The following is a 26,403-nucleotide window of genomic DNA, read 5'->3' on the forward strand; positions in this document are numbered from 1 at the left end:
GAGGATTATATGTCACGTATCCTGTTATATCCAGATAATTAAAATTTAGGAGAATATGTTTTCAAGCTGTTGTTCAAGTAAAGAGCTTTCCAAGTTATACAAGAACTCAAATAGAAAGAGGGTCATACTTCCATTCCACCCAAATTCATAAGATGAAGAGCGAAAACAAATCTTAAATTACAAATCCACACATGAATTAAAATAGAAAAAGCAATAAAATCAATCCATACAAATAGACAGAGCTCCTAACCTTAACAATGGAGGATTAGTTGCTCATGGTTCAAAGAAGAAAATAAGGATTCTGGTAAAATGTACAGAGTTCCAATCTGATGGCCTTCAAGTTAACTAATGGAATCCATTTTTATAACTAATCCTAATTAATTTAAAATCTAATTATCTAAAATTAAAAATATTATCTTTTCCTAAAAATAAGATTTGAATTTAAATCAGAATAATCAGCAGGTCTTTAGTTGATGGGTGGGGACCACATGTTTTTTCCATTCTACAGCTTCTAATCTGTGTTTTTCGGGATGAAAACTAGGTCAAAACAGCTCAGAAATCACCCCCAGCGTATGTCACGCGTACGCGTCAGTCACGCGTACGCGTCGATGGTCTTTATCGCAAGTGACGTTGACGCGTCGGTCACGCACACGTGTCGCTGTGCAAATCTTCAAGTCACGCGTACGCGTCAGTCATGCGTACGCGTCGCCATGGAAAGCTCCAAATCATGCGTGCGCGTTAGTCACACGCACGCGTCGCTCTTTGCTGCCATCTCCTTTGATTCTTGTGCTGCAGAAACTCCATCAAATCCAGTCGAATGCTACCTAAAATAAACAAAATTGCACAAGACTCAAAGTAGCATCCATATTGGCTAAAAGATAATTAATTCTTTATTGATGCAAATTCACTTGGAAAAGATACGAAAGATACTCATGCATCATTAAGCATTCGCAAATGCGTGCACTTCTTTGATATGTGAATGCCTTTTGTGTTTTTTTCTTTTTATACTCTTCAGTAGTTTTCAGGGCAGATGTAATCCTTTTTTTTTGCGAACAAATAAGTGACACTTCATTTCCTTAAAACCATAAAAGTCTCAAAACCTATAATAATCAATAATTGGGTAAAAGATAACAACAGTCATGCTTTTGTTTCTTTCAATGAATACTTCATAACAGTATCAATGCAAGTGACAAAACAGAAAGGGGCAGAGTTTATTTAGTTGTGTCTAAAGAACCAAGAAACCTAACTAAGTATGACAAACCACCCACACCAAAAAATGTACAACCACAACGAAAAGATAACTATATATGCCTGAAAGAGTTCAACAGGTGCATGAATCCGCTACCATCCGATAAATTCCAAGTAGTAGAATGCTCAAATCTTTTATTTACAGAACTATCATGATCATTATCTGTTTGAAGGTTAACAACATCCTACAAGATGCACAACACAAAGAAGGGAACAACATATATGAATCAAGAATACAATTTCATAAAAAAATTTTAAATATACCTCACTTCTAGCACATACCGGATGCGATTTCCTCTTCCTTTTTTGCATTGACTTTTTAATTGACTTGTCCAACTCTGCTCGAAGTCTCTTACTTTTCAGCCGTTCTTTGGTTTTAACACTTGAGGGTCCTTGTAAGTCATGTACAATAACACCGCCTGTGCTCTGTGTGGGCATGGTATTCTGAGTCGCAGCAAGAGTAGTGAAACGCATGCTGGCACGGTAATCAGTCAGCTTGGACTTTGCGTTCCAAAAGGCAGCTCACAAGATGGCTGTTTCCTCATCACAAGCAACAAACTCATGAGCAATGTTATAGAACTCTGAACACAGACGCCTGAATAAATTGTGGCTTTCATCGGTCCGAGCCACGTCATGGCTGCTTTTAATGTAAGTGTGCTTGCGGATGACATTCTTACTCCATCGAGGAAGAACATAGCAGCTCGGTACTATGTCAACTCTGTAGTATGACCACACCGCAAGGGTGTGACAACACAATATACCACCGGATTCAAACTTGTTGCACTCGCACCGACCCTTTTGACTCAAAGGGTCAAACTCTACTATGAAAGTATGGTAGACAGGCTTCCCCTAAAATACCTTATGCTCGTCCACTTTAATAGAAATTGTATCTCCCTTTTGTTCAGTTGATCGAACCACGCAATCAGTTTTTTTTCGCTGAAACTGTCTCTCAATGCATGTGCTCCCTATACATGGGATGACTCCTTTCGAGTCCGAAGCATTATCTTCCGGCTCCTTTTACTCCTTGTTTCCAAGCACATTGTCGTATTTATGGACGAACTGAACGAACCCACTTTTGCAATGCAGAAATCCCCCATAAAATGCGTACATACTTTTACTACGCTGTGTACTCCTCATGCCGGCCCAAAATTCACTCTTGAAAAATATTGGAACCCACTTCTGTCGATTCGCATAAAGGCCTACCAATAAAAAAAGCATAAGAGTGTCACTTATACACAACATGATGACAGCTTCCAAAGCTTTGATAAAACAAATAAAAAATCATCCATACACACTATGAGAAAAAATATCTGTTTGTATATTGAAAAGAACATCCACTGACTAGTAAGGTAAAAAACTCAGCTACATTTTTTAGAAAAAACACAAGAACGAAATCAAGCCAGCAGAAATAACATGAAGTGAATAAATAGGCAACATGAAACCAACATACGTGATTTAATTTAACGATCACGGACCTGCTAACCATCTGTTATGGCCTAAGTCAAATTCTTTGATGAAACCAGCCCAATCAGCTTCAAACGATTCAGGCGAAGGAGAATTCCACACAATGTGATTCATCATTACATTCAATTCTCCGTACCTAACGTAGCCACTAAACTTGAATTGTGATTTCTTCATTATGTGCCAGATGCATCATCGGTGGACAGTATCAGGTAGGACCTTTCTAATAGCACCAGTCATCACCTTGCACTGGTCAGTGATGATCTCCCTTGGTGTAGTCCCGATGCATCTCACCCACTGCGTGAACACCCACTCAAAACTAGGGATCTCCTCGCTCCCAAGTAAAGCACAGCCAAGAAGAGTAGACTTCTCATGGTGGTTTAAACCGACAAAGGATGCAAACGGTATACCATGCCTGAGAAAACACCAAAAACAAATGTGAGGCAGAAAAAAATTAACAAATAAATACTCTTGCAATTCACCAATAAGTATACAGACTTGTTTCTTTTGTAAGTGGTGTCGAACAACACCACATCTCTGTAACATTCATACAAAGCCCTGCACCTTGCATCTACCCAGAGTCCGCTCCTAAATTTATTAGCATCGTCAACATCTATGGCATAAAAGAAGTTGGAATTGATCTCTTTCATTCGAACGAAATAATTCATCACCCCCTTGAAGTCTGCATTATCATCGAATATTGCTTGTGATGTAATTTCTGACATCCTTTTCTGAAAAACTTAGGTTTGAAGACCCACCAACCTCGTTTGCCAGTACTAGATACGTCTTGTTGGGTCTTATGCCAGCCTCATCGTTATCCGTAATGATGCACTTAGCATGCATGGTCAACTCCCTATATTCATGATAGTGGACATCTTTCTTAGCCGAATAGGGGTAAGAATGCCTCAATTTTAACCTAGACACAACCCAACATTCCTTCTCCCTATCCAGCATGACATACATCCTTGTTCTGCATATCGTGGCTGTTATTCTGTTTTCCCTAGTTGCTGCCTTAACCCGAGATTCCTGATAACCCTCTCGAGTGCAGTGAAGAAATTGATTAACGGGTATCTTTGATTTCTTCCGTGTCTTGTCAAAGTTTGTGTTCCTGACTTTAGTTACGAACCCCACTTTCTTTGCATAATTTGCATAAAACTCCTGTGCCAAATGCAATGAATCAAAAATCATTCCTATGACTGAGATTTCTTCTTCACTGATCCCACTATGATTTGGCAACTGTAAAGCCAATTCACAGAACCAAATACGAATTAAAGCTAGTATTAACGTAGTAACTATAATGTGATAACAAACAATAAGTCATAATTCACACCTCGTGTCTCAATTCCAATGTTCTGAAAACTAGACCAGATCGGCTGGTTCAACCGGATTAACTGGAAACCGGTCATCTGATCGGTCCGGGTGACTCTTAAAACCGTTTTACAAAAAACTGGTAAAAAAACCGATCAAATCAGTGGTTAACCGGTGAACCGAACAGGTTTTCAGAAGTCCGGTTTTGCCATCCTTATAGAAAACGGCGTCATTTTTTTACGCTTGAAAAAAAAAGAAGTTTGACGCCTCCACTCCACCGTCCTTACCACTATCGGCACCGGCAGTGGCCACCAGTCGTTGCCACCATCACCACTCGAAGCTTCTATCGCCATCGTCGTTGTCGGGTGGTCCATTTGAAGCTTCTGTCGCCCTCGTCGTCGGAAGGTCGGGGCATAGCTTATGTCGTCGGCCGCCTCTGTCTTGCCGAGCATCTTTATGCCACTTTAGGCCGTCTCTGCTTTCTCTGCCTTAGTGAGCTTCTTAGTGTTTTAATTAATTTTTTTGATAAACTCATAATGATATGAATTGCTAGCTTGCTGGAGTTGCTGCAGAGTTTTTCAGTTTTTCAATTAATATTTTTTATTCTATTAATTATATGAATCACTGGCTTGCTGGAGTTCCTGCAGAGTTCTTTATTTTTTCAATTAATTTTTTATTCTGTTAATTCTACTACAGAATTGATGTAACACTGAATGCTGAATAGAATTTCAAAACCGTTTTTCAGAACATTACTTCTCTCTCCATGATGTGTCGAATATTTGGCACATACCCTTGCTATTGAAAGTAATTCTAACATTATTTTCTGTTTCGTTCTTTGGTTTATGAAGGAACTTGAATTTTTCTTTTGAATTTATTTTCTGTTAATGGCTGAAAACTAGTGATCTCATTGTGGAATTCTATATTCTGTAATGTATTCTTCTAATAATCCTCCTAATTTTGATATAATTTCAGATCCTGGATTTTGAATGCTGAATTGAATTTCGGTATAATTTTATAATGCTGAACATAATTGATATAATTTTGAATTTGGAATTGCTGTAATTCTGAATTTTGCTGTAATTGCTGTAATGGCTGAGGTTTTATTTTACTGTAATTGCTATAGTGGCTGAAACATGAAGTTAGGTTTTAAGGGGCAGGGGATAGTTTGTTTTGCACACCTTGAAAAATTGTTGCTGCGGAGATTGGTTCATAGCTATTTCTAATTAGTAATTTGACATTAATTGAGTGAGTTTTGTCTAATTAAGTAATTATTGATATTATTATTGATTGTTGGTGATTGTTGATTGAATATGGATATAGTATTTATGCCATGATTTCTTTTAGTTATAAATTGTGATTTTTGAATTTGAATGTAGAATTTTAATGATGAGATGAGATATAGTTTAGTTAGTAAGTAGGTTATGAAATTTTAAATTTTATTATTATATGAATGATTGAATTTAAATTTTAAAAGATTTATATTATATTTTTAATAATTTTATTTTATATTTAACAAAACCGGTTCGACCACGATTCAACCACGGTTGGACTATTGAACTATTGAACCAGTAACTTGACCGGTTTGATTCTCGCAACCTTGCTCAATTCCAACTCATCCTTGCTCATCACAATGACGTCGGTAATTTCGTCGCCCTTCAATTCTTCAATTAAATATACGAGAAAAACTCTTTTTCAACCTAAAGAACCTTAATATATAATGAATCACTCAAATAAAAAACATCAACAAAATAGTGCAATGGCATATTGGAGTCGGGCATAATTTAATAATATCAATTCTTTGGATTAGAACATGTTGGGTAAGCATTTGATAGCAATTCCTAGCTTACTTTAATAATTTTTCAACTAAATGTAACACCGTACCAGAATTTTCCAAATAGATAAAGTTAAAAAACATCTAATTAACATGAAGAAACAACATTCACATATCACGTTGTGATCAAATTGCTTACAATGCAAGAACAACCCATACACTATACCTTAAATCGCTCTTGCTCTTGAATAACAACTTCACCCGCACTCAATTCTTCATCGCCTTGAATTGAACTGGTCAATGTGTTGTTCGATCCGCCCACCGGGGTTGAAAACTCCATGGACGATGTTGTGTGGTTCCGGAATTCCTGCACCACAACAGCCGCTTCTTTGTGACGGAAACACTTGGCGTGATCGTCCTTGCAGGTGTTCCCGTTACCGAGTCGGGAACACCACTTGAGCCACGATCAAGAATGTCACCTTCAATGGCGACTTCTGGACTTTCGAAGGGAATGCCTTGAAGGAGAGAGTAATGGCACGGACTACTGGCGGCAATCGGAAACAACAAGAACGATAGTCAACCGTAACCCAACATGTGGCGACATGGACCGACGGATACCGAGCATGGAGCACTGCTTGGATGGTTGGATGGAGGAGCTGGGCACCGCTTGGAAGAGAGGGTGAAGAATCGGGATTCCTTGAAACAAACTTTCGTGATCCACATAACTAATTTTTGAACGTATCATTCAAAAACATAATTTGGGGGTGAAAAGCAATTAATTCCAAATATTATAAATTAAAAATGAATAAAACTAATTAAGATCGTTATAATTAAATGAGTTGTTCAATTTTTGGCTGGTTAGGAATTGATTCCATATACTTTTCCCCTTAAAAAAAGAATCAAGTTGACTCTTGAGCTGGCTCAACGTGTTAGATACATATTATTTATTTTCTTCTTGAAATACACGAGTTAGATACTTAGATCACACCTCATGATGAAGTTGACTCAAATAGTACGACCAAAAAACTAAGGAATGCCCAAAGTAAATATGGCTTCAAAACCCAACCAGATATTGCTAACTACCTATCTTCTCGTATGATCATCATTCGAAATTTGGAATTGTATGGATATCACTGCCAATTACCTGTTAACATTGTGACACAATAATACAAGGGCACATTGAAAAATTGAATTCCTGAGCAGCCGTTACGGTGTTGATTTGGTATTTCTACACTCAGCAACATATACTCAGATTCAACTAAGTACTTGCCAATTTAATACTTGAAAAATGACAATTCTCCAGTGCACAATGCTAAATCCAAGAATTTGACAAAGCTCATATATTAATAGTTAACAAAATAAATGCTAACATTCACTGATTTCGGAAAGAAGGCGAAGTAACATAACTAGAAAATAGATAAATAATCCAGGTAAAAGCTAAGGGGAAAGAAATTGAACCAGAAAGGAAAAAAAACAAAAATAACATTGTTGCCTTCACTTGAGAGGAATGAACCTCGAGGAGTGAGTTGCACCAATACCAGGCCTTCCATGCTTAACAGGCTTGTAAGAGATTGAGAATTCAGCTAGATAGTGGCCTATCATTTCTGGTTTGATTTCAACTTGATTGAAGGTCTTACCATTGTAGACACCAATGATGCTACCAATCATTTCAGGCACAATGATCATGTTGCGAAGGTGAGTCCTGACTGGCTCTGGCTTTTCACCGGCTGGAGCCTCCCTTTTCTATTTCAAATCATACATGAAACATTAATCAAGCTGCCATAATTATTATTGATCCATGAAAGAAGGTTTAATTTTATTCAACATACGGATGAAGGGAGACGCTCTAATAAACTGTCAATCTACTGAGATTATTAGCTGTTCAGTGACTACTCCAAATTAAAATGCAAGTAACAAAACATAGGCTTAAATGGGCAGAATGCTGATAACAGGATAGGAACAAACCACAAACCATTTAAGATTGTGCTTAACAAACGTGTTCAGTTTCCATCAAAGAATTCCCAATTGTTAACATGGATCAAGTATTTAGTTTATTATAGATAACTTCTACATTGCAGAAACATGTTAGGCCTAGTAAGTCAACCAGTCATTACTACTGCCATTTTAAAACTATGAATCTTGGGTACAATTACTTATCTCACTATTGAAATCTCGAATTAGGCAATGTTATGCGTACAAAAACTATGCTAAATTAAGATATTGGGTTAACATATCAACATGGCTTCAATTTGAGAACTGGACAGTTAGAATGTAAAGAATAATGCTCAACAATTACAGCTTAAACAAACTGTATAACACTAGTGCAGTGGGTCTTAGTCTGACATATTTTCCTCTCTTCAACATCCTCTGGACTTCTTTATGCATAATGCTATAAAACTTTACTTCTCCATAACAAAAGATGAATTATCAGCATATGTACACATCACACACTAACTTGTAAAAAGATATTTTCGGAGAATAAACAAATTAAGGAAGCTATAGAATGTGCATTCGTTTCCAATGGTCATTGGCATATACACTATAATGAATGGGAACTAGACAATCAACACGGCCTGAGTGAAATAGAATTACTCGTGTAAGTAGTATTAAACTATTGATACCGTGGCTTTTTGTGACAAAATAACAACAGTTAATGACATGAACCGAAGTTTACATTTCTGTTGAATCAAGCAAACGATTCAATCTACTAACTCACGAAAATAAACTCGGACAAGAAATCCATCGACAATATCGAACCTAAATCACGATGGCGGTAATTACCTTAATTTAATCAAAATCAAATAAAAAAGAATTAAAATCTAATCTAAAACACTCACCGCCTTACGGAGTTTCTTGATTAGCGCCATAGGCTTGCGCGTCAAACCGCGTTGAAATCTGAATATCAAAAACATCAATCAGAACCGCAAACACAAAATGCGAATCATGAAACAGCGAGAGAGCCACCTTCTGCGGGCGCGTGCAGTGAAGAGCTTGACAAGTTCATCGGTGGACATGTCCAAGAGAGCATCGAGGTCGACGCCTCTGAAGCTGAACTTCTTGAACGTCCTCTTCTTCGGTTGTGCCGTCGCGACTTCTGCTTCAACATCAGCCTGTAAAAGAAAAGTAAAAAAAAAGCAAGCTCAACAATCGCAAGAACTGTTTGGTTTCCGTGAAATCGATATATAAAAAGAAAGCGGCGTTCACAAGAGTAAGGAGAGTTTCACCATTGCTGCAAGACGGAGCTCGACACTACTTTATATCGGGTTGAGTTCTTTTGGTTCGGGAACGGGTTTGGGTGTTTTCGTGGGGTGGGTTACCGCAATTCGAAATTGGGCTTCAATGTTTCAAATAGCCCATATTTATTGACGAGTATAAAGTTATATAGTATAATAGTGCCAATGAGCCATAGCTCACACGGCATTCCGCCCCCTCCCCATCTCAAAGGTCTCGGGTTCAAGTCCTACCAGCTAGGATTGGGGGTTGTCCAATCCACCGACCAAAAAAAAAAAAATATAGTATAATAGTACCATTGAGTTCTGACAGAAAAAAAAATAGTACCATTGAGGAGTTTCTTCTCTCACATAGGAGAGTTTCACTAAAAATAGTACCATTGATTAAAGGTGAATTCTATCATGTAAAAGAGAGATTCTTTTTATATGTGTAAAAATTTATTGAATGATGTAAAATAAATTAGTTATTAATTATGAATGTTAATGATCGGCTGATTTTTTTTCTTTAATAGATTTAAGTTTTTGGGCTAGGCCAATTTTTTTTTTCTGAAATTGGGTCTTAATTGATTTTGTTTATGAAAAATAAAAATAATAAACATAATATCTTATGAATTTGGAGGTTATTTGAATTTTTTTTTGTTTGGGTCTTAATTAATTTTTTTTGTGTAGATATAGGTGTTGATTGATTTTTTTTATGAAAAGTGGTCACTTTTTTTTATCATGAAAGATGTATTTTTGTGTTCTTGAAAATATTAGTTTAATCTTTTCATATATTATTTTTATTCTAATACTGTCAATAATCTTATTCTTAATAATATTTTAGAGTATAATCATTCATTAGTTATGATTTTATTATTAGTTATATGGTTAATTTTTGTAGTAGGATAAATAATTTACGTTATAAAAAAATTATAATAGTGCATAAGAATAAAATGCTTTAGCATTTAGAATTTAATTTTGGTTCGTTTAGGATTTATTTTGATAATATTTTTAGTATGTGATAAAATTTTTATATTGTAAAATGATTGTAAATTGATGATAGAATTTAGTGTTTAATTAGAGTTGTTTTCGTAAAACCTTGGTAAAAATTTTGAATATATTTAGTTAATATAGTTGTTGGAATTTCTGAATATAATTTAAAAATAAAATTATTCAAAAATAATAATAAAAGCATAACTAGTAAAAAGTTTAAACTAAAATAATAATAATAATAAAAATAAGATTATTGAAAATATTTAAAAAAGTACTAAAATATATTATTTTATATGTTATTTTTAATTTAATAAATAAAAAAAATTATTATAAAAAGAGTACTTAAAAAATTGCCCTTTAGAAACATAGATATCATAGACTATGGAAGAAAGGTTACAAAATGACATTCTTGTGTGATGTGAAATACAAGGTGCGAATTCTAGAAAAAATTATAAATTATATTCAGAAATTCCAACAACTATATTAACTAAATATATTCAAATTTTTTACCAAGGTTTTACGAAAACAACTCTAATTAAACACTAAATTTTATCATCGATTTACAATCGTTACAATACAAAAATTTTATCACATACAAAAATAAACTCTAAACGAACCAAAATTAAATTCTAAATGCTAAAGCATTTTACTCTTGTGCACTATTATAATTTTTTTATAATGTAAATTATTTATCCTACTACAAAAATTAACCATATAACTAATAATAAAATCATAACTAATGAATGATTATAATGTAAAATATTATTAAGAATAAGATTATTGACAGTATTAGAATAAAAATAATATATGAAAAGACTAAACTAATATTTTCAAAAACACAAAAATACATCTTTCATGACAAAAAAAGGGTCCATTTTTCATAAAAAAAAAAATCAATCAACACCTACATCTACACAGAAAAAATTAATTAAGACCCAAACCAAAAAATAATTCAAATAACCTCCAAATCCATAAGATATTATATTTATTATTTTAATTTTTCATAAACAAAATCAATTAAGACCCAATTTCAGAAAAAAAAAATTTGGCTTGGCCCAGAAACTTAAATCCATTCAAGAAAAAAAATAAAAACTAGCCCATCATTAACATTCATAATTAATAACTAATCTACTTTACATCATTCAATAAAGGTGAAATTAATCCACTGCAGTAGGGTCCACATTCTACACCAACCTCAGTTTTTGTCTTCCACTATAGCTTTAGTTATACTCTCTCTAGACACTTGTTTTACTAAAAAAATGACAACAAATTTCTACATATATAGAAGGAATCTCTCTTCTACATGATAGAATTCACCTTGATTAAAATTCTTATTTTCAGAGTGTATTTGCAAAATAACAAGATATTAAAAATTATTACTTACGAATTAGAGTCTATAAAAAAAAGTGATCAACATCAATAAAAAAAAGAGAGTTAGAATATAAAATTGAATGTCTAAATTTGATAAAAAAAAAAGTCATCACAGAAAAAGAGATAAGTTTCAAAATGTGCAAGAATGTTCTCTTCAAAATGTGGAGAAACCCACAAAAAATTGTGGTCACAGATATAAGAAAAAAGAAATTGTTGTTTAGTTTTGATAAGTTTGAAAAACTGCAAATTAATATGATAATGATCAAACATTATTAATTAATAACAAAATTATTAATTTAAATTTTAGTTCATATTTGTTAAATAATAATTTTGTTGCTTGCAGATTTTGTCATTGGGCATAAAGAAAACATGAAGCCCAAAATGATAATCAGCCTTGTGCAAGAAATTCTATCTAATATATGACTGAATTATTTTATTAGGCAACTTGAATTGGGTTAAGAAATAATGGTACACCCCAAAAACCATTATGATTCAAGACCAACAAAGCTTGGTCCAAATTAAAAAGGAAAGAAGGAAAGAGTTACATGCTTCCACAGATACCACACCCTTCATTTGATGGAATTCAAAATTTGATCAAATGGAGTTAATGCAGACATTGGTAACATGAGAGAGAAAATAGAATTGATTTGATGGCATTTAATTTGTACACGTTACAAAGCATGAAAGAGGGAAGTGGGTTTTTAATTGAGTGTAATTGATTTTAATTTTCTTCTTTATTTTCTTTGAAAGCTTCTCACTCTTCTCTTTCTTCTCCCTCTTTGTATTCGGTCACCTCATTGTCAGAGAAGAAGATGGTAGAAGCAAGTAATCAGATGAAGGAAGAAGAAGCTAGAAGCAAGAAAAGGGCTAAGGTGATGATGTCCTTAGCAAAAAGAAGATCTACAGTATGATGTGGTTGAGATCTTTGCCACTTATGGTAAGATGTGGTGAAGAAGTCTCAAGATCACCATGCCTAAAAATGGTGGAAGATCCAACTCGGTCAGAAAAGAAGATCCTTAGGGTATGGCTCATCTCTACTTTTCGTTCATCCATCACAGAAGGTAGCTACTGTAGCTATATGGGGAAGAAGCAGAAGATAGAGCAGAAGGAGCTGTCAAGGATCAAAGGTTCATCAAGGGCCATAATTTCTTCTTGGGGACCAAGTCAAGATGGAAGGCTCGGATTGATGAAACTTGATGAGAAGGGATGACAGACAGGTAATTGCATGTTGGTTTTAGCGTTAGATTCCCTCTCTTCTCTCTTTGTCTGAACCGGTTTTGTTATTGAAGAAAAAGAAGTTGGCTCGGTTCAACCGTTTCAACATTGGAGGCTTCCCCTTTTATAATAAGGGTGAATAGCCAAGGCTTGAAGCAAGGAGAAAAGAGTGAAAGCACAAAGTTCTCATAGCTACCTAAACTAACAGAAGTTTTTCTCCTTCAATGTGTTTCATGTTGTATTTTTCTGTTTAGTTTTGTCTGTCTTGAGTCTCATGGAAAAAAGGCAAACAGTGAGATTTGTATGAAAAAGTCATAGAGCAGAAAAAGGCATAGTATACAAAATTAAAAGAAAAAGCCATAGATGTCCTAGAGGTCCTTTGTACATCTATGTTGTGTTTCATGATTCTGTGGGAATCCCCTTACAAGTTGGGTTAGCACTTAACAGTTGAAAGCTTGGTAGGTGACCGAGTCAAGTTTCGAATTGGGGTTAGATTCTGGACTTGTCCCAGATAGGAAGGATAGTTTAGGGAGAATTGGTGTCTGTAATCAAAGATGATTATAGTGAAATTCCATTATTGTTGTGATGGAGACTGGATGTAGGCTAGGGGTGTTCAAAACCGATCCGGACCGAACTAAATCGACTAACCGAACCGAGAAAATCGAAAACTGAATAAACCAAAAATCGAAAAAACCGAAAAAAAATATATTTTGCTATTTTTATTGCGGTTCGGTTCGATTTTCGGTTTTGACAATAAAAACCTTAACCTGCACTCACTCTCAGTCTCACTCGAAGAAACCCAGGGTCGGCGGCGAACCCATTTTCTTGCAGCCCCTCCCCAGCCGGCGAACCCCTTCCTCCCACCACCTCGTAGCACCGTCAAAGCCTTCCTCCCAGCGCCACCGGACCTTTCTTCCCAGCCCCTCCTCACGGACAGCACCACCCAGCCTAGCCAGCACCACCCTCGCGGTCGTAGACACTACACCACCCAGCAGGCCAGCACTATCCAGCGGCACCCCAGCGCCACCAACAGGACCGATCTGGCCACCCGCAGCACCGTTTGTGGCCACCCATAGCAGTACTGCTGTGTTTCTGTCCTGGCCACCCATAACACAGTAGCCACCGATTGGCCCTCTTCCTCCTTCCTATCCACTTGACTTCAGGTTTGATTTTCCCTCCTTCTATGTATCTGAAGCAATTAGACATATTGGGTTTATAATTATGAAATAGTTAGGGTTTGATTTTGTTAATTATAATTTCTGTGATTTTGAGTTGCTGGATTTGTTTAGAATTTTGTTAATTTCTTGTTAATAACTCTGATTCTGTGCTTCTGAGTTACTGGGTTCAAATTTGCTTATTTTGCTTAGTTCAAATTCTGTGATTCTCTGATTCTGTGATTCTGATTTTGTGATTAAGTGATTCTGAATTGGTTTTTGGTTTTCTGCACTTATTTTACTTGTTTTGAAATTTTGTTAATAATACTGATGAGTTATTATGCTTGTTTACTAATTTTGTTAATTTGAGTTGTTTGTTTTGAGTTGATTTTGTGATTTAATTTATTAATAATTCTGATTCTGTGATTCTGAGCTACTGGGTTTAATTTATTTTTGCTTGTTTTGAGTTGATTTTGTGATTTATTTGTATTCAATTTTTGTTCAATCTATTTATTCATTGTTGCTGATTGTTGTTCATTGTTTACTGTTGCTGAATGCTAGTAATTTTATTTTGTTGTGTTTATGCTTCTGTTTTTTAAATTATTTGTTCATTGTTGTTCATTGTTCATTGTTGTTGATTCCTAGTATTTGTGAGAAAGTGCATTTCAATTGCAAGTTATGAAGTTCTTTGTACTATGAAAGATGTCTTCAACATTCTAAATATACTGATATAATGGTATTAAAAATAGAAAGAAAGAGTTTTATTATTTGTAATATACCTTTAGATGTGTTATTTTCTTGCATAAATTCTGTTAGTCTTTTGTTATTTTGTGTCATTTAATAGAGTTAGTTCATTTATTTTACTATAAGAAATAAGAAGTGATGGATAGATTGTATGGAGAATAGCAATCTACTCCAAGTTATATGTGTTGTTCAGTTAAATATATAAATAATATATCTTGTCGCTACAATAGATTGAAAATGCTGATCTTTATAAAAATTGGAACTCTTAACTCAACCCTTTCCATTTGTTATTAGAGTTTTTCTAATAATATATCTATTTTTTCAACCTGGTGATGAGCAAGCTTTCCATGAATCAGGTCATGTTGTTGTAGGCTGGTTCTTAAAACATTTTAGATAAGTGTGTGTTTTATACAGGGTAAAAAGTCAATGCAGATGTTAAGATTTACATGTGTATATGAGAGATTTGATTCTTTATTTGTGCATGCCCTTAATGTGATCTTTGATTTACACCAGCAATGTCAACTTTGATTTATGTAGTTTATTATTAATTCTAACAATATTGCAGCTTCAGATGCTTGCGAATCTTAAGGAAGAAGGTCCCGACACAGTTCACAGAGTGAAGAAATAACTAATAAGCACCTTGATTTCATTGCCATGTCTTATGTATGTTAAGTAATTTCTTTTACAACAACACTAGGTATTGTAGTTAAAGTAGAAGCCAGGTATATTTGATCTACAATTGTCTGTGCACTAGCGTCGTTACTTTTAGAACAATCCCCTAATCCAGTCTTATTTTCTCATTTGGGGTCCTATCCTACAAATCGTTTTCCCATTGAAGCAATAAAATCGGACCAACGCTGCAACGCATAGTTATATAATTTAAGGAAACTGGTAATTTTTTTTGAATTGATTGAGAAACCGATCAAACCGAACCAAACCAAACCGAATTTAATTGGTTTGGTTTGGTTCGGATGGTCTCGGTAAAAAAACCAAACCAAACCGAACCGCAGTTTAATTAAAGGATTGGATCGGATGATTTTTCTTTAAAAAACCGAACCAAACTGCACTGCGAATACCCCTAATGTAAGCTGCATTGCACTTAGCGGCTGAACTAGGATTCTTCTTAGTGTGATTATCTCTATCTCTTCTACTCCATTCCTAATTCTGTTGCACAAGAGACAAAATTGAAAAATATCTCCTCACAGGTTATGAGACAAAAAAAATGTCTCTTGACTAGTGACGAGACAAAAAGTAGAAATATCTCCTAAAGTATTCTAAACAAGCAGAAAGCGTTACTCAGCAAAAAAAAGGGCTAAGATTCAACCCCCTCCCCCCCTTCTCTTAGCCACTGATAACCATCAATTGGTATCAGAGCTTGGTCTCAAAGAGATCAAGCTTTGCAGCTTGGAGAAAAGATCCTGATGGCAGAGAACAGTGGCTCAAATCTGGTGTCTTACAATCTGACAGAAGGGCAGTCAAGCAACAGACCTCCTCTCTTTAATGGAAAGAACTACACATATTGGAAGGAAAGAATGAAGATTTTTGTGCAAGTAGTAGATTACAGACTCTGGAAGATAATTCTGGAAGGTCTGCAATTTCCAACCACTACAAGTACTGAAGGAGTGGTCTCTCTCAAAGGCGAAGCCAGTTGGACTGAAGAAGACAGAAAAAAGGTAGAGCTCAACACCAAGGCTATCAACTTGCTCAACTTTGCAATCAGCTTCGAGAAATACCGACGGGTATCACGATGCACAACGACAAAGAAAATCTGGGACAAACTTCAAGTCAATCATGAAGGTACAACTCTAGTGAAAAAGACCAGAATAGACATGCTAAACAGAGAATATAAAATGTTCTCAATGAAGGAAGGAGAATCAATAGATGAACTGTTTGAACGGTTTAACATCATCATCAATGGCTTGGATGCTATGGGAATTACGTATCCTGAATTTGTGCTTGTGAGGAGAATTTTGAGAAGTCTCACAAAAGTTTGGAAAACTAAGGCTATAGTGATATCTCAGAGTAGTGGTCTTGATTCTATGAATTATGATGACTTGAGAGAAAATTTACTTGCATTTGAAAACACATATTTAAAAAAAGACACAAAAAGAAAATGATTATCTCTCAAATCTGTTACTAACCCTCTAGATGATAAATCCAGTGATAACTCTTCTGAAAATAAATTTGTTTTATTTGCAAAAAAAATCAGAAAAATAGTGAAACTAAAGGATTGAAGCAAAGGAAGCAGCTCAAGGAAACAAAAGAAAGATTTCAGCAAAGTGATCTGCTACAACTGCAAAGAGACCGGGCATTTCAAATCCGATTGCCCCAAGTTGAAGGAGGAGAAGCCAAAGAAGGGAAAGAAGAAAGGACTGATGGCTTCTTAGGAAGACTTGGAGAACGACTCAGAAGAAGATGAAGAATCCGAAACCAAGTCTCAAACATGTCTCATGGTAGATCATGTTGAACAAATAGTATTTCATAACCCTGACACTGAAGATCTTCATCTCATGATCGATCATCTTTCTGAAAAAATTAGATGCTTCTTGCTTGAAAACCAAGATCTTAAGTCACAAATTACTATTCTAAAAGCTGAAAATAGTTTTCTCAAAGATAAATTAAGGGAAGCTGAAACTGGTGTTGAACTTGTTGAAGAAAACAAGCAGTTGAAAGCTCAACTTAAAAGCTGTGAATATCACCATTCTGTAACTACAAATTTGAATTATTTTGAAGAAAATAAGTGGCTGCATAAAGAAATAAAAAAGCTTAAAGAAAACTTAGCCAACTTTGCACAGAGTTCAGAAAATTTAAATAAACTCTTGGCTAGTCAAAAACCTCTTTATGATAAAGTTGGTTTGGGTTTTCATAAAAATACAAAATTTGTTGAGAAACCTTACTTTGCAAACATGGCGTCATCTTCTAATTATATAAGGTTTCAAAACCCAACAAGCTTTGTGAAAACAACAACTCATAGATTTTGTATATTTTGCAATCGAAATGGTCATTTTCCTATTCAATGTTTCTTTGGTGAAAGAATGATTGGTGATAAAGTTTGTAAGATTATTTGTGATTATAATGGATTGGGACAAAGAAGATGGTTTGACGTTAAAGGATCCAAAAAGATTTGGATATCTAAGGTCACTTGACCTTATTTTGTAGGTATGCCTAGCATCCAAGCGAAAGGACAATATGTGGTATATGGACAGTGGATGTTCTAGGCATATGACCGGAAAGGTAACCTTCTTCATTAAGCTTGATGAGTATGATGGAGGGTTTGTCACTTTTGGTGACAATGGAAAAGGAAAAATAGTGGCCATTGGAAATGTTGGTAAACGTTTCTCTTCTTTCTTAAATGATGTTTTATTTGTTGATGGGCTGAAACATAATTTACTAAGCATTAGCCAATTATGTGATCTTGGATATGAAGTTATTTTTAGAAAATTGTTTTGCTTAGTTATTTGTGAAAAATCTGGAGAAATTTTGTTTGAAGCTAAAAGGTGCAATAATGTGTACAGATTGACTCTTGAGGACTTAAAAGATCAAAAAGTAACATGCTTTATATAACTTGAATAAGAAAAATGGCTTTGGTATAAGAAATTGGGTCATGCTAGAAGGTACCAAATTTCTAAGCTAGTTAAGAAAAACTTGGATAGAGAAATTCCAAACATCAAATTTGATAAGGATATTACTTGTGATACTTGTTAATTAGGCAAACAAGTGAAAACCTCTTTTAAACCAAAAGATGGAATTTCTACCAAGAGGCCATTGGAAATGCTACATATTGATCTTTTTGGTCCAACAAGACACTATGGTTTGGTGGTGGTGGATGATTACTCTAGATTCGGTTGGGTTCTCTTCCTAGCTCATAAAAATGATGCTTTTCATGCCTTCTCCACTCTTTGCAAAAAGATTCAAAATGAAAAGGATTTGAAAATAGCCCATTTGAGAAGTGATCACGAAAAAGAATTTGAAAATCATGATTTTGAAAAATTATGTGATGATTTTGGTATTGCACATAACTTTTCTTGTCCTAGAACTCCTCAACAAAATGGGGTAGTTGAAAGAAGGAATAGAAGTTTTCAAGAAATGACTAGGGCAATGCTTTGTGAAAATGATGTACCAAAATTTTTGTGGGCTGAAGTTGTAAATACAACATGTTATATTTTGAATAGAACTATCATTAGAAAGGGTTTAAAGAAAACCCTTTATGAGCTATGGAAAGGAACCCTTCCTAATCTTAAGTATTTCCATGTTTTTGGATGCAAATGCTTTGTACTTAACAATAAAAAAAGATATTGGTAAATTTAATCCAAAATCCTATGATGGAATGTTTGTTGGATACTCCACCACTAGCAAGGCTTAAAGAATTTACCTCAAAGAACATAGAATAATAGATGAATCCATACACGTGTCATTTTGTGATTCTAATTCAATTCCCAGTGCCCTTTTAGATGATGATACAGGAAGTGAAGCAAATGTGAACCATCAACCAAGTCAGGAAAGTCCCAATGCTGTCCCAAGTTAAGAACCTGCCCGTCCAGATTTGTCTCATCAGGATGGATGAGACATTTCAGTTTTGTCTCCTGAACCAGTCAGAGAATCTAGAACAAAACGGTCTGCTGAAGCAAAACCTTGCCTCGAAAGCCAAGAGAATGGAAGTCCTTGAAGGGTTATCCTCATGATTTTATCATTGGTGATCCTTCCCGAGGAATAACCACAAGATCCTCAACCAAGAAGCAAGCCGATCAAAGCAATATTGCTTTCTTGTCCCAAATTGAGCCTATCAATGTAAAGCAAGCTCTTGAAGACCCCTCTTAGGTCAAAGACATGGAAGAAGAGCTAGCTCAATTTGACAAGAATAAGGTTTGGACACTTGTACCGAATCCAAATGGTAAGAAAGTAACCGGTACAAAGTGGGTCTTTAAAAATAAATTGGGTGAAGATGGAAGTGTTGTTCGTAACAAGGCTAGATTAATGGCCCAAGGTTACGATCAAGAAGAAGGTATTGATTTTGATGAGTCTTTTACCCTAGTAGCAAGAATGGAAGCAATTAGGTTGCTTCTTGCCTATGCTGCCCATAAGGGATTTAGAATGTTCCAAATGGATGTTAAATGTGCTTTCCTTAATGGCTTTATAGATAGAGAAGTTTTTGTGGCTCAACCCCCCGGTTTTGAAAATAAAAATTTTCCAAACCATGTTTTTAAACTTTCAAAGGCTCTTTATAGCCTTAGGCAAGCTCCAAGAGCTAGGTATGAAAGGCTTAGTGCCTTCTTATTGGAAAATAAGTTTCAAAGGGGTACCACCGATACTACCCTATTTATCAAAGAATCTAATTATAATATTCTTCTTGTTCAAGTTTATGTGGATGATATAGTGTTTGGATTGGCCAATGAATTCTTGTGTGAAGAGTTTGGAAAACTCATGACAAGTGAGTTTGAAATGAGTTTAATGGGAGAACAAATATTCTTTCTTGGTCTCCAAATTAAACAAACTCCTAGTGGCATTTTTATTCACCAAGAAAAATATACTAAAGAATTAATCAAGAAATTTGGCCTAGAAAATTCCAAACCTATGGGAACACCAATGCATCCAAACACTAAGTTTGAAAAAGATGATGATGGCAAAGATGTGGATGAAATACGGTATAGAGGAATGATAGGTTTACTCATGTATCTTACCTTCTCTAGACCGGATATTGTTCAAAGTGTGGGTGTATGTTCAAAGTTTCAATCTCACTCAAAAGAGTCTCATCTTTCGGTAGTTAAAAGAATCATTAGATATATTAAGGGAACATCTGATTATGGCTTATGGTATCCTAAATCTGATGACTTTTGTGCAGTAGGGTTTTGTGATGCAGATTATGCGAGAGATCGGGTGGATAGAACGAGCACATCCGGAATGTGTTGCTTCCTTGAAAACTCACTAAATATGTGGTCAAGTAAGAAACAAGCCACAGTAGCTCTATCCACAGCCGAAGCTGAATATATATCTGCCTCTGCGTGTTGTTCACAATTAATTTGGTTGAAAACTCAGTTGGAGGATTACAAATTAAAGATCAATAGTATACCTTTGTGATAATATGAGTGCAATAAACATTTCTATATAAAAATCCTGTTCTGCACTCTAGAACCAAGCACATCGAAGTTAGATATCATTTTATTAGAGAACATATACAAAAAGGTACTATTGATATTCAATTTGTGAAATTCGAAGAACAACTTGCTGATATATTCACTAAACCTTTATGTGAGGATAAGTTCTGTTCATTGAGGAACAGTTTGGGTATGTTGGATTTGAATTCTGTTGATAAATTGTGATCTTTACTGAATCTGTTTGGTTTTATCTCATAAGTAGGAAGGAGACAAATTTGAGGACGTAATGATCAGGCCATAATACAGGGGGAGACTGAAGCTAATGTTAACGATCTTGGGCCCAACCAATCCTTCTTTGACTTTCTCCATGACTCTAGCCCGTTTTAAGTTCCTCTTTTTTAAAATAATACTTTTTGGGAAGTTGTCACATCATATCTTGTAGGAAGGAGTTCTTGTCAAATCATAATCTTTTCCCCTACCTCTTCCCTTGATTCTAGGAACAAATCTCTCTTTTTTTAATTTTAAAAACCTTCCTTGGTGATAACCGTGTCATTAATGGTCCATTTTTTAATTAACCCTCTCTCCACTCAGCATTAAATGCTATTGTAACCTCCCACCACTCTCCACTCTCTTCGGCCATCTTTTCACATTCTCACTCCCTTCTTTACTTTCATATCATGAAAAAGAAGGTAGCTCCTAAAAGAAGTAGTAGAACACCGTCCTCTAAAAATCTTTCATTTTCTTCTACTCCTCAAACACACACTCACATTCACATACATTCTACTTCATCTTCATCCCCTTCTTTTCAGTCAACCGAAGCCATGAGGAGGAAAGTCATTGCTCAGAGAACCTCTTCTCGTAAGAAGATTGGAAAGGTAAGGAGCCTGTGATAGAAGCAGAAGAAGAGTTACAATCATCTCCACCTCCTTCACCACCACGGAGATCAACCCCACATGCTTCTGGCCGCAGTTCTCAGCGCACAAAAGGCTATGTTCTTTGCAATTCTAGAGAGCCTCCTAACTTGGACTCTCTTGACTTCAAGAACAAGTTCAACAAGAACCATTCACATTTTGATCCGGCCAGGTTTAACTCATGTGCTGCTTATAAGTTTCACTCCAAAGTTCTAGTCAACCGCAAACTGTGTTCCCCTTATGTGGTTTCTCTAGAAAATATGTTTGAAAAGAGTGTTGATCTATCAACTCTCTTTGATAAAATCAAATGGACTCCTCTGCTCAATATCTGCAAACCGGTCTACCCAAATCTAGTTCATGAATTCTATGCGAACATGAGATACATTGATGGAGCAATCTACTCATATGTCAAGAAGGTACATATGTCTCTAAATAGAGAGACCATCAATGTTGCACTAGGATATGAAGATGATGGACTGATGGCATATATAACAGGAAAATGGGATTCTCAGGTTGGAATCTCTTATCAAATTGCTCTCACTCAAGTTTGTGAAAACTTCTCTGCACTGGATGGGATGGTTTTGACTCATAAAGCTCTTGGACCTGTAAGAGCTTTGCTTCACCGCGTCATTAACCGTATTTTGATGCCTCAGAGCGGATCATATCAAAGGGTAACAGTTTGTGATACCTTGGTTTTATTTTCTATTATCTCTTCATCTCCTATCTCTTTTGCTTACCTAATGGTTTGTCATATGTGGGAATGTGTACAAAGTGACAAAAAGGCAAACTTGCCTTATGGTATTTTTTTTACCTGCATTTTCGAACATTTTAATGTTGATGTGCTCAATGAACCAATAGAGAACAGGGTTTCAACTTTGAAAGGAGGAGGGATTTCTAAAGCCATAAAAGCCAAGAAAGGAAAAAGCGTTATTGCCTCAGATAGTGAAAACAAATTTTATTCCTCAAAATCCGCCAAACTTTCCGACTCAATCAAAGATGTGCTGTAAGAGTTCTCTCAAATGACTCATCTGATGATCAAATCTTCCAAAGAGGCCAAAAAACAAGCTTATGAGAATGAGAAGGCCTGGACAAAGTGTCATGAGAGAATCAATTTGTTGATCAACAGCTTTAAAAAGGATATGGTTGATGCAGATGAAGACAACGAATCCTTTGGCTCAAATGTCAATCTTTCTGATGTTTGATTTATTCTTAGCTGCTCTTAACTATGAACTCTGTTTCAGTTTCTTGCTTTCTTATTTTGGTATTTTATAACTGTTAGTTCACTGTTCTTGGATACTCTGGACTATTGTGTTTTGGGTGTAAACAAATATTCTGTATCTTGGCATATTATTTTCTTTTGTTTTGCAGGACTCCCATTGATGTCAAAAGGGGGAGAAAAGTTGAAAAAATTTAAAACAGAGGCTGATCCAGTAAATGGATTTGAAACAGGGGCTGAAATCAATTTGATTAATGATTACCCTTGTGCGTGTGTTCCAATTTTATTTTCATATTTTATGACATATGCCCTAGTTTCTGCATTAACATATTCTTATTTTTGTTGTGATATTTTGATTAAGCTCTGATTTTTTGGTTTATGTGTTTTATACTCTGAGTTACGTTTTATCATAATATAAATTTGCTTGTACTCTGATATTTTTCTGATTGGTTATTCTGCCATTTTTATTGTGAATTGTTGGATTTTCGCTTGATTGAATAGTTTGGTAGGAAACCATATTAACAGGATTTGTTTGTACATGTTAAATTGAAGTATGTTAAGTCTTAGTTATATGTTGAAATGTACTCTGAAAGTACTCAAGCATGCTTTAATTTGGTTGTGTTATTGAGCAGAAAATCATTACATGATAACAAATCAGGTTGTGATTATCTTGTTACTTCTACTCATAAATCAAGCTGTTCAACATGATTTAATATTCTATATGTTGAATACATTGTGGATTTGAGCTTGGCTTTAAGAATGTTACAAGTAATGCTTCTTTCAATGAAATGGCACATATTAAGGGGGAGCCATGTAACAGATGGAAAGGGGGAGGATTCAAAATCTTCAAGGGAGTACTCTTAATCCTTACCCTTTTTCAATTTCAATTTTTAATAATGTTTGTCATCAAGGGGGAGATTGATGAGTTTGGAAAACTCTAAATTAATATGATGATGATCAAACATTATTAATTAATAACAAAATTATTAATTTAAATTTTAGTTCATATTTGTTAAATAATAATTTTGTTGCTTGCAGATTTTGTCATTAGGCATAAAGAAACATGAAGCCCAAAATGATAATCAGCCTTGTGCAAGAAATTCTATATAATATATGGCTGAATTATTTTATTAGGCAACTTGAATTGGGCTAGGAAATAATGGTACAACCCAAAAACTAATATGATTCAAGACCAACAAAGCTTGGTCCGAATTGAAAAGGAAAGAAGGAAAAAGTTACATGCTTCCACGGATACCACACCCTTCATTTGATGGAATTCAAAATTTGATCAAATGGAGTTAATGCAGACATTGGTAACATGAGAGAGAAAATGCAATTGATTTGATGGCATTTAATTTCTACACATTACAAAGCATGAAAGAGGGAAGTGGGTTTTTAATTGAGTGTAATTGATTTTAATTTTCTTCTTTATTTTCTTTAAAAGCTTCTCACTCTTCTCTTTCTTCTCCCTCTTTGTATTTGGTCACCTCATTGTCAGAGAAGAAGATGGTAGAAGCAAGTAATCAGATAAAGGAAGAAGAAGCTAGAAGTAAAAAAAGGGCTAAAGTGATGATGTCCTTAGCAAAAAGAATATCTACAGTATGGTGTAGCTGAGATCTTTGCCACTTATGGTAAGATGTGGTGAAGAAGTCTCAAGATCACCATGCCTAGAAATGGTAGAAGATCCAACTCGGTTAGAGAAGAAGATCCCTGGGGTATGGCTCGTCTCTACTTTTCGTTCATCCATCACAGGAGGTAGCTACTATAGCTACATGGGGAAGAAGCAGAAGATAGAGCAGAAGGAACTGTCAAAGATCAAGGGTTCATCAAGGGCCAGAAATCTTTCTTGGGGACCAAGTCAAGATGGAAGGCTCATATTGATGAAACTTGATGAGAAGGGATGACAGACAGGTAATTGCATGTTGGTTTTAGCATTTGGTTCCCTCTCTTCTCTCTCTTTCTGAACCGGTTTTGTTATTGAAGAAGAATAAGTTGGCTCGGTTCAACTGTTTCAACCTTGGAGGCTTCCCCTTCTATAATAAGGGTGAACAGCCAAGGCTTAAAGCAAGGAGAAAAGAGTGAAAGCACAGAGTTTTCATAGCTACCCAAGCTAACAGAAGTTCTTCTACTTCAATGTGTTTCATGTTGTATTTTTCTGTTTAGTTTTGTCTGTCTTGAGTCTCATAGAAAAAAAGGCAAACAGTGAGGTTTGTATAAAAAAGTCATAGAGCAGAAAAAGGCAGATTACAAAATTAAAAGAAAAAGCTATAGATGTCCTAGAGGTCCTTTGTACATCTGTGTTGTGTTTCATGATTCTGTGGAAATCCTCTTGCAAGTTGGGTTAGCAATTAATAGTTGAAAGCTTGGTAGGTGACCAAGTCAAGTTCCGGATTGGGGTTAGATTCTAGACTTGTCCCGGATAGGAAGGGTAGCTCCTAGGAAGAATTGGTGTCTGTAATCAAAGATGATTATAGTGAAATTCCATTATTATTGTGATGAAGACTGGATGTAGGCTGCACTGCACTTAGCGGCTGAACCATAATACTTCTTGGTGTGATTCTCTCTTTTTCTTCTACTCCATTCCTGATTCTGTTACACAAGAGACAAAATTGAAAAATATCTCCTCATTGGTTACGAGACAAAAAATATCTCTTGAGTAGTGACAAGACAAAAAGTAGAAATATCTCCTAAAGTATTCTAAACAAGCAGAAAGCGTTACTCGGCAAAGGGGCTAAGATTCAACCCTCCCTTCTCTTAGCCACTGATAACCATCAAGTTTTAAGGATATCAAGAAAGGGTTGCAGATTGTTCAGAATAACTCATGAAACATCAGAGATAATTTAATCAATTTGTAGCTATAGTCTGAAAGAGAATCGATCTTTGATGTTAACCATGACTACATGGAATTTTAAATTCAAGTTCATGGGCTTCCGTTGGATTACATGAATAAGGAAATAGCTGCCAAGGTGGGAGATATGATGGGAATTGTTGCTAAGGTTGAAAATTCCATGGTAGATGGCATATTCAGAAGGTCATTTTTACAGATTAAAGTGGATATTAATATAACAAAGGCGCTGCCAACTAGTTTTTGGTTATTCAAAGAGGAAATGCCTAAGACATGGGTGTTTTTCATATATGAAAGACTACCTGATTGTACTATTTCAAATGTAGGATAATAGGGCATGAGAAGAAAAATTATAGTAAGCTTAGAAAATTAGAGGAGCAGCTTATAATTTTGCAAAATTCTGATCTTAAAAGAAATCAACAACAATAAGAAAGGGAGATTAAGAAAAAAATTTTCAGCTATGGAGACAAGAGGATAAATATTGAGGACAAAGGTCCAGGCTTAAATGCTTGAGATGGGAAAATATGAAGAACACGGCATTTTTTCATGCTACAACCATCCAAAGAAGGGATAGAAATAGAGTTGAAAGATTAAAGAACAGTTCTAGGGAATGGATTCAAGGAGAAACAAATATTTTAAATTTAATCGAAAATCACTTTAGAGAGCTGTTCACTACGGTGGGGTGAAGAAAATTTGAGAAGTGCATTAAAGAAATACCAAAGATGGTTACAGATGATATGAATGAAGAGCTAAATAAGGAGATAAATATGCAAGAGGTTAGGGATGTTGTGTTTAGCATGGGGAGTTTAAAGGTCTTGGGACCAGATGGTCTAAATAGTTTATTTTATAAAAAATATTGGCACAT

General features: G+C 35.2%; 2 protein-coding genes across 2 annotated transcripts; both read right to left on the reverse strand.

The window, feature by feature from the left end:
- Positions 1-2,901: 2,901 nt before the first annotated feature.
- LOC127748439 (protein FAR-RED IMPAIRED RESPONSE 1-like) lies at positions 2,902-4,370 on the reverse strand. Its single transcript, XM_052262967.1, has 4 exons — positions 4,305-4,370; positions 3,468-3,945; positions 3,208-3,391; positions 2,902-3,124 (listed from the first exon to the last, which is right to left on the reverse strand). Exons 1-4 carry the CDS (start codon positions 4,368-4,370, stop codon positions 2,902-2,904), a joined length of 951 nt encoding a protein of 316 aa, XP_052118927.1.
- Positions 4,371-7,105: 2,735 nt separating this feature from the next.
- LOC107493136 (40S ribosomal protein S15-4) lies at positions 7,106-9,036 on the reverse strand. The gene is made up of 4 exons (XM_016114218.3): positions 9,013-9,036; positions 8,753-8,898; positions 8,626-8,683; positions 7,106-7,531 (listed from the first exon to the last, which is right to left on the reverse strand). The coding sequence occupies exons 1-4, from the start codon at positions 9,013-9,015 to the stop codon at positions 7,283-7,285; spliced, it is 456 nt and encodes a 151-aa protein (XP_015969704.1). The 5' UTR covers positions 9,016-9,036; the 3' UTR covers positions 7,106-7,282.
- Positions 9,037-26,403: the final 17,367 nt, after the last annotated feature.

This window comes from Arachis duranensis, chromosome 6, assembly GCF_000817695.3.
Source record: "Arachis duranensis cultivar V14167 chromosome 6, aradu.V14167.gnm2.J7QH, whole genome shotgun sequence".
Taxonomy (NCBI): Eukaryota; Viridiplantae; Streptophyta; class Magnoliopsida; order Fabales; family Fabaceae; genus Arachis; species Arachis duranensis.

What these genes read in the sequence shown, in the direction of transcription:
- LOC127748439 (XM_052262967.1), bottom strand. Translation starts at nt 4,370, where the DNA reads ATGGCGATAGAAGCTTCGAGTGGTGATGGTGGCAACGACTGGTGGCCA. An exon ending in AGTACTGGCAAACGAGGTTG is followed by an intron (nt 3,392 to 3,467) that starts GTGGGTCTTCAA and finishes ATGATAATGCAG; the next exon opens with ACTTCAAGGGGGTGATGAAT. An exon ending in ACCACTTACAAAAGAAACAA is followed by an intron (nt 3,125 to 3,207) that starts GTCTGTATACTT and finishes GTGTTTTCTCAG; the next exon opens with GCATGGTATACCGTTTGCAT.
- LOC107493136 (XM_016114218.3), bottom strand. An exon ending in ACTGCACGCGCCCGCAGAAG is followed by an intron (nt 8,684 to 8,752) that starts GTGGCTCTCTCG and finishes TTTGATATTCAG; the next exon opens with ATTTCAACGCGGTTTGACGC. An exon ending in TCAAGAAACTCCGTAAGGCG is followed by an intron (nt 7,532 to 8,625) that starts GTGAGTGTTTTA and finishes GATTTGAAATAG; the next exon opens with AAAAGGGAGGCTCCAGCCGG.